This window comes from Phialemonium atrogriseum (assembly GCF_030411735.1).
Source record: "Phialemonium atrogriseum strain 8032-3 unplaced genomic scaffold QBC33scaffold_27, whole genome shotgun sequence".
NCBI lineage: Eukaryota > Fungi > Ascomycota > Sordariomycetes > Cephalothecales > Cephalothecaceae > Phialemonium > Phialemonium atrogriseum.
The window spans coordinates 290,589-299,028 of NW_026848164.1; the positions used below are offsets into that span (position 1 = coordinate 290,589).

General features: G+C 44.8%; 1 protein-coding gene across 1 annotated transcript; it reads left to right on the plus strand.

Annotated features, from left to right (window-relative positions):
- The first annotated feature begins 2,841 nt into the window (after positions 1-2,841).
- On the plus strand, positions 2,842-3,673 carry QBC33DRAFT_211434 (uncharacterized protein). The gene is made up of 3 exons (XM_060422665.1): positions 2,842-3,148; positions 3,195-3,475; positions 3,525-3,673. The coding sequence occupies exons 1-3, from the start codon at positions 2,939-2,941 to the stop codon at positions 3,631-3,633; spliced, it is 600 nt and encodes a 199-aa protein (XP_060280226.1). The 5' UTR covers positions 2,842-2,938; the 3' UTR covers positions 3,634-3,673.
- Positions 3,674-8,440: the final 4,767 nt, after the last annotated feature.

The following is an 8,440-nucleotide window of genomic DNA, read 5'->3' on the forward strand; positions in this document are numbered from 1 at the left end:
GACTTAATTATCTTAAACAAATAGGCACAACTATTGAGAATAGCTATAATGTAGTTTTAGAGCTATCTAGGTAAGATATGTTTTGAAAGAAGTTAGACATTGTCATATTGGTAGGTAATCTATGCTATTTATAGTTAAATAGATAAGCATCTACAAAACATAAAGACTAGTCTTAAAGCCTAAACGTTTAGCTAGCTTTAATCACCAATCCTAACAAGTCATAGAGTATATCAAACTTAGGTATAATCTCTTTGCATGCGCATTCAAATGCACTAAGCTTGCACTATAGGCTAACATACCTCTATTTATCTACACAACTATACCTAATAAGAGGCAGCCTTTTTAAAAAACACCAACAACTAATACAATATAGCACAAATAGCTTAGCTTGTATTAGTCTCAAAATACATTCACCTTAGCCTTCTTTAGCAAAATTCAAGTGTATTTCTATCTACCTTTGTTATCACCTACACTGTCAGCTACATACATTGCTGCCTTTATCCAAATTTCTTCCTTGCTTAGGGTATGCAAAGATCTTGCATTTTCCTTAATCCCTGCGTTAGAATTTAGACTATTGCCTTTCAGAGTCTCTAGAAGACAACCTTGTCGTTGTTGTCTTGAGAAAGGGACTGACTTTTTAGAGGTGGCTGCCTGCTTAGATGGTGACGTTTGCTTAGAGGACAGTGTCTGTTTAGGGGACGGTGTCTTTTCAAGGGACAGTGTATGCTTAGGGGACAGTGTCTATTCAAGGGATGGTGTCTTTTCAGGAGACGGTGTTTGCTTAGGGGATGGTGTCTTTGCTTAAGTCGACGTTGTCTCTTTAGGAGACGACGTCTCGTTGGGATCTATGATTAGCTCTAGCGTCGTTGCCATGTAGCTTGCTTTCCTATTTTTACTGTTTTCCTAGGTGCTGCTTGGTTCCGCCCCATCTTATACTAGTTGGCACGTACTGTGACAGAAGCTGGACCTTCGAATGCCAACTGCGCAACCACACCAGCAGCAAGCCGTGACGCAAAGATCATAGTGTGTATATCAACCCCATGTCGGTCCTGCAGGTGGGGGGACAAGTTGGCCGGTCATGGCTCGAAGAACTTCGTTCGATAAAGGCTCCTGCAGGCCTGCATATTCAATTGGCCGAGACCTACGGGGCCAGGTCGGCGTCCATCTCCAGCGACTCTATGCACCCAACCTCCAAGCTCGACCCCCCTGTATGTTTCTTCCATAAGTGGATGGACAGTTGTCCCTACAAACCTCCATGCCATGACCACGAGTACACCATGAACACGTTACGAGCCCGTTCGTTTATCCTTTATCAGATCTAGAAAAATTTGAGCCTAGTTGCAGGTTGGCCGCGACGTAGGCCATTCGGCGTCGATATGCAGTTATTGTAAGACCAACCTCTGACTTCCTCCAGGGGTAGGTTAGCATTGGCCATACAGAACCCCTGACGCAACTTTAGGGGCGCTCAACTATGCAGCCCTCTGCTCCAACAGCATGGACTGTCAGAATGAGGCGGCTGGAAACGCGTAAGTTTCGCTGCATGCAAGTCACCATGTTGATCTCACCTGTCAACGTAGGCGCCACGTCTTCCATTAGCCAATGCAATCCAACTTTCGTAGACATAGCTTCTTCCAAGGATCTAATATGTCTTAAACCTCCGGGAAGCGTCCTCAATAATCCCGGCCAGCGTACGAATAGATAGATGTTCCTGCAAGCCGCGTTCACCTCGGATGTGAGGAACCCGGTCATGGCCAAATGGAGAGGGACGACGTGTCCATGCTGATCCCGCTAGACGGTCGAGGCCGGCAACAGCCCTCGGCCAGCTTTGGGGCCCGATTGGACAGTCGACCGCGAACCACCGACCTTGATTGGCCCCATCTCACTCCCTGATGGACAGCTGTTCACCGGTCATGGTCTGCCCTGTAAGGCCGTGTTTTTCACACCTGGCCATCCAAGCACGGCGAGACGATGAGGCAGCCGTTCTTCAAAGGCCGATTCGTCATATTCCCAGTCTAAGCGGCATATAAAAATCCTGCTCGGAAGCATATTCGGGAATGAGCCTCCTCCACAGTGAGTTGTTTACAGCCCTGTGCGGAAACAGCCTACATCCATCTTGCGCCCCGAGTCGTAGCCTTGAGGCTGAACTGCATTAGCCAATTGGCAATGTCCCAGGCTCTGATAATTCCGGACGCATTGGACGCATTGGACGCATTGGAACGCATTGGACGCATTGGAACGCATTGGACGCATTGGAACGCATTGGACGCATTGGAACGCATTGGAACGCATTGGACGCATTGGACACCTCTGTGACTTTGGGCTGCAACGGCGGCACGAAGGGATATTCTGGCGAGAGCCTTCACGTGCCTATCTCACAACATTCAATATGGCTCCTAGCAATTGGCCACCGAGGCCACTGCGCCTTGGTCGATGAATATCTGTCCAACTCTCATTTGCTTCCACTCCTGGTGCTGCACAGAGTACAGCGAGTGCCCTCGGGGGTAGTGCCGTTGGTGCAGTTATTGCATCCGGGCATCGTGCTCGTCGTCTTCAAGACTTTTGTCAAACTGTGATGTAGTCAGTGATCTGTGTCTGGAATAGCATGAGATATGAGAAACATACAGTTGTGAGGGCCCTTTTTAGGATATTGTGCGTGGTGTTACTTGTGAAAGTGAAGGATCAGCCGAGGGGAGGGGTAACAGTAGCTCGCTGAAGATAAAGGCCGAGGAAACGGAGGTTGTTAAAGGAGGGGTGTCAGTTAATTGCATATCGAATACCCGCGTAACCATCTGAGAAAAGCACGACGCTGCGCCACACTGGAGAGGAAAATTTTTCCTGCGAGGATGACTCGCAACTGCCCCGCGGAGCGTCCAACTTTTTTGGCCTTATCGAGCAAACCATGTGTTCATCACTTTTGCCTTACTGAGCTTACAGAGTCATGGCTTCATCAAGCTCTAAAGATCTTTTTGAACCAACGCAAATCTCGTCCTCAATATCCGCGGACGAGGCCCCGCACATCATCACAGTCCACGGGTTCTTCTATCAAGCAAACACCAAGATCGGGGCACAAGTTGACAACTTGTACAAAGAAGGCTGTCAGAGGAGTGCCAACATAGAACAGTTCAAACCGATCCTCCAAGAAGACCCAGTGAGTAGGATATGAACGCTTTTATGTATTGTACTTACTATTGTAGCGTCTTGGGAATATCTTCGAGCCTTACTCCGCGAAATCTCTCCGCGCGATCCCTTGGGGCGAGACTCCAAAAGGTGATTATTATACCTGGAATCCAGAGGTTGATTCTGGACTAGTATTCTACATGGTGGGTCCTGGGTCGCGGTTTGAGATTTGTGATAGCTCTCACAATCTCAAACTCGGCCGACAGAAAAGAATCACAGACATTGGCCTGTGTCAGACGCCAGGTGACCTTCTGCAATCGCATGAGAGGATACAAGTTGAAATGAAGGAAGGGGGCGTGTAAGTTCACCCATCCGGATTTGCCACACATTTCTCTGACGCTGAATAGCTTGATTGTGCATCCAAATCTCTCTCATGGAACGGAAGGCCGCTCCATCGCATTTGGTGGATTGCCAGCACAAGCTGGCATGTTGAAAACGGGAGGGCACCGTAGCTAATCAATCTTTCTGATACAATGCAAATTCCACAGCCGGCCTTTCCCCAGCACTCGTCAGACCCACCAAGGAACTAGCATGAATTAGGCATCGAAGTTATGGAATTCGCCGCTAGGTGGCAGTCGTGAAGTAGATTCCGAGTCTGAATTTGGCATGTCTCCTATCCAGGCGTTTGCATCATCGGGATGAACGGTCACAACCAACCTGGGGTAACCCGGCTCAAGATAATCCCATAACAGGGGCCATTGTGGATCCTCATCGACAAGTGCCGAGGCACCGGAAGCATCCTGTAGTGAGAGTTGCATCGGTAGAGGCTCCAGAACATCATTCGGGGCGTTATTGGAGGCGTCATTTGGGGCATCGTTCGGGGCATCGTTCGGGGCATCGTTCGGGGCATCGTACTGGTAAGACTCTTGAACTGCCGCTCCGGCTTCCTGAGAGACAGCTTGGGTGGAACGGTTTCCTATGCGGATAGGTAGCAGCTTTTCGATAAGCCTCTCCCGGTCACGGATCTGCTCTTTTGTTGGCTGTTGACTCAGACACATATGTTGTCTGAATGCGCCTGCTGTGGGCTGAAGTTTCTTGCAGTTGGCACAAGGTGTATTCCATGGGTAATCTGTTGAGGGCCCATCAGCGACCGACCTCGTTGAATAGAGCAAAGATTAACAGCCGTACGTATGAGATTGTGCCGCCGAAGATCGGGACTTTTCTTGAATGCGCGGTTACAGCCCAAAAGTGGACACTTGAATGGCCTTTCTCCCTCTGCATGATGCCCTTTCCTTTTTCGTTTTGAACTTCGAGTAGAACCTTTGGCGGCATTGCTGGCGCCTGCTTCATTGGCTTCTGTTTCATTGACTTCTTGTCGAATCCAATCGTTGACAGTTGCTATGATTTGGGACTGTCGAGTGTTAGAAGAGTATCAATTAAGCGCACATGTATTCTTACCTGGTGTCGTGAATGATGCTCTAGAAATTCTTCCGTTGAAATAATTGCCTCACGGCAGACGTGGCAGTCAATTGACGGCGCCATCTTGAGATGTGGTTGAATCGAGTACGTGCAACCAAGATAGCACTCTGCATATCCCATATCACGCCGCGTTGGTCACGTGTGCCACTAGCCACACATACTTGCTAAGAAGTTTCGTTTAGTTGACTAACCCCGTTTTCCAACCTCCGAGACCAAATTCATAAGCTGCGCCACGCGACAGGCTATTAATGTGGCGATTTTTAGTGGTCTAGACTATTTCATTGGACAGCCAGCCTCATGTCAGTGCAGTTAGCATGGTTGGTTGACTAACCTATGCGTTAGTAGATGACTCACAGGCTAATAGTGAGGTGAACTGACAAGCACTAAGATGTTGCGTCTTTATGGTTGCTTTGACTACCACCACTTTGATTTGGCTGTCCTTAGTCATGTCAATTGTCGTTGCTTCCAACCAATTTGGTCAAATTCTATGTGGCACTACCCTAAGTCGCGTGAAGATGGTGGGGTTACTGCAGCTTGACTAGGCCTTGTCATGGTGGTTTGGTAAAGTCGGCATGATAGCCTATTAGATTGGTTCCTGCAATGTCTCAAAGAGGGTGGCTAGGCAAGCTAAAGTCCCCTTCTGATTATTCACACTTGTATGCGTTGGATATACCAAGTTAGAGGCTAGCCAATTATGTAGCGTCTTGCTGTAAGCAAAAGAGAATAGAGAAGCTAATTTCTTGCTAAAACGACAGATAAAGGCTTAGACTATTTCCTCCTCTCTGACTAGTAATCCCTTTGTCTGCCTCTCAAGGCTCTCATCTTCTCTGCTCCTCTAGTTACCTAAATACAAAGAATGCTCTTTATATATACATTTACAATCTGTGTCTAATGCTATGGACATTACACAATAAGCTTATCAGCGCCTTGCAAGAGTGCCAAGAAAAACAAGCAAGTCTATAATGGCAATTCTAGAACCTCTAGCACTACAGGTGGATAGTGTTACTTCTCTAGATGCGACAGGAAGCCTAGAGGCTGTCAAGATAGTCTAGGTAAGCTATTTGTTGATGCAAACCTCTACAGACTACTAACTATACTCTAGGTAACAGGTTAAATAGTAGATTCTAGAGCAGCAAGGTTAACTAGGATAAGTACAAATGTTAAGGCTAAAGCTTAGATATTGCATTATAGAGAGTAATGCGTGGAGAAACATTAGTTAGCAACGCCACACTATTTAACAGTTCCTTTTCCACATCTTTACTTAAAACAAAGCCTATTTGCGATAGCATCTTTCCAAATGCCTACACATTATTCTGCACCTATGCTTCAAAATCCTGCAAACATAGGCTAAAAAGATGGCGCATCTCTAGCAATAGCCACTTCTAGGTGATAGCCTCTCTGCTAATATCGATAAGTACAGCTTCTCCCTTTGCACTAATAATAACATTTAATAGTTTGAGGTTTATATGTGTAAGCCTTAGACTGTAAAGCTTGCAAAGGCTAGAGGCAATCTGAAACGCTTATCTTTGCCACAGCTAGCAGATATTGTGACCTAAAAATTGTAGAATGTTTTCTAGCATGCCATTTGGATAATACTTAAGCAGCAAGCTTTGTAAAACAAGGATATTGTTGTCTCTATCTTCTCTAGCAGTTTGATATAGATTGGTTAACACTACTATACCAATAAGCTGCATGACAAATGTTGCGCTACGCACTAGTTTCAGATTCTTCAACTTCTATTCTAAGATGTCGGTATCCCTTGGTTTGTAAAGAGGCTAGTCTACTTCTTTGTAAATGTACAATTGATTGTTAGGGATGAGATAGGCTTTGTAAACGCCTGCTGCAAGCTTTTGTTCCTTTTTGACTTCTAAGAGGTTTCTTGCAAGTGTCTTGCTATCGAAATTGTAGGATAGAAAGTGTACTTGGAATAGGTTCTCTTATATATAGAACTATCAGCTACAAAGCTAGATTCTGACATTGTTTATCTTGAGATCTACCTTGAAAGGCAGCAAGCGCGTTGTTGCAATGTTATGCTTGGTAGAGAAGGTGACTTCTGTGACTATGTCACATAGAGGTTGTATACAGTCAAACCTAATATGGCAGCAGATACTCTCAACATCTTTTTTCCGTTGTAGTTTTGTGGTGTTTTCTAGCCATTAAGCATGCAAAGTGACTCTGACATGCTAGGTAGACTAGGAATGGTGAAGGATAAGCTTAACAGAGTATTTACAAGATGCAGCAAAGCTGCCCTAAGAGACGACAAAATCTTCCTCTTTGTAACACTTTGGAACAAACTTAATAATAGTGTCTTTATAGGAATGGAACATTTTAATATGGTAGGAATGTGCATGCAGTGCGTTGTGGTTATTCTAGCTGCAAAATGTTGGTGTTAGAAAGTTGTAAGATTGTGTTGGTGCCAATATTCTTTAGGCTTAGCTTTTTCTATTAGAAACAATATTCATCTATTTATAAAGGATAAATCTAGATGGGATATGTAATTAGTAGGTGGAAATAAGTAGGAACTGCAAATTAGGCAGCTATTAATTACGTTGGTTATTAAAAGGCTTATAACGTTATGTAGATTTGCAGAGAACCTTTTCAAATCTTCTAGCTAAATGTGGGTTAGCAGTCTCACCTACCATTACATCACTCTCCTCTTGCTAGCCTATGTAGCTGCATGTAGATAATTGGATGCAGCTAGTGCACTAAGGTCTTTTAGGATTAGCGTCTTTTAAAGGACAAGAATTATCTGTCTATCTAGGTGCCACACTATGCAGCCAATAGGAACTCATCATTATCAACATTATTATCTATATGTTTGCATTCTTGTTGTTGCATTGAGCTAGCTAAGGAGTTAGACATGCAATATTGCATCCTCTTGCGCTTAATTGTGTGATGCGAAGGGATTGTGACACTTTCTGAGACTTGAGCTATCCTATGACATTTGTCTTGGGACCTGAGCTGTCTTATGACAACCTAGGCTGTCTGGAGACGTTAGTTGTGCCATGGCACTTATCTTGAGACTTGGGCTGTCCCAAAACCTAGGCTTTCCTAAGACCTAGGTAGTTCTTAGACCTAGGCTGTGGTGAGACATTTGCCTTGGAACCTGCAGTTCTAGAATACCTTTTCTTAGACTTAGGCTGTCCTAGGACTTAAGCTATGCTAACACCTAGGCTATCCTAGAATACCTTTCTTAAGACCTAGGCTGTCCTAGGACTTAAGCTGTGCTAACACCTAGGCTGTCCTAAAATACCTTCCCTAAGACCTAGGCTGTCCTAGGACTTAGGCTGTGACTTTTGCATAATGCTATGTTTCTCAAGCTACGTTAGCTACGTTAGTCTGCCTTGTCTACATTAGGGGGTAACTAGATCTTCCAAGGAGAAACTAGGAGGTCCTTTAGCCTTGGCAAAGTAGTGCTAACGAGTTGCTTTGCTTGTTCTATAGCCTTGTACTACTTGCTAAGAAAGGTAAAGGAGTAGGCTAGGCTTGGAGATAACTAGTTTGGCAGCGCAAAAGACTTGCAAGTCAAGAGCTGCATGCTTTTGCCAAGCTATACTTAACTAGAAGCCTTGAAGCTAGCTAGTCCTAAGCTAGGATTGCTTTTGCCAAGTGGTTAGTACTTATAAGACTACTAGCTGCATAAATAGCATTGTTAAATCTGCCTTGCCTACAATAGCTTCATGCTATTATAAAGCTAGGCAAAGCATTTTGCCTCTGTCAAGGTCTACTAGAAGCTACCACACAGCTATTCTACAAATATAGAAAAAGAGTACCTAATCCTCCTAATCTATCCCTTTACCTTAAGTCATTGCATTCTCTCTTTCATAACCTTGCTATTTTAATC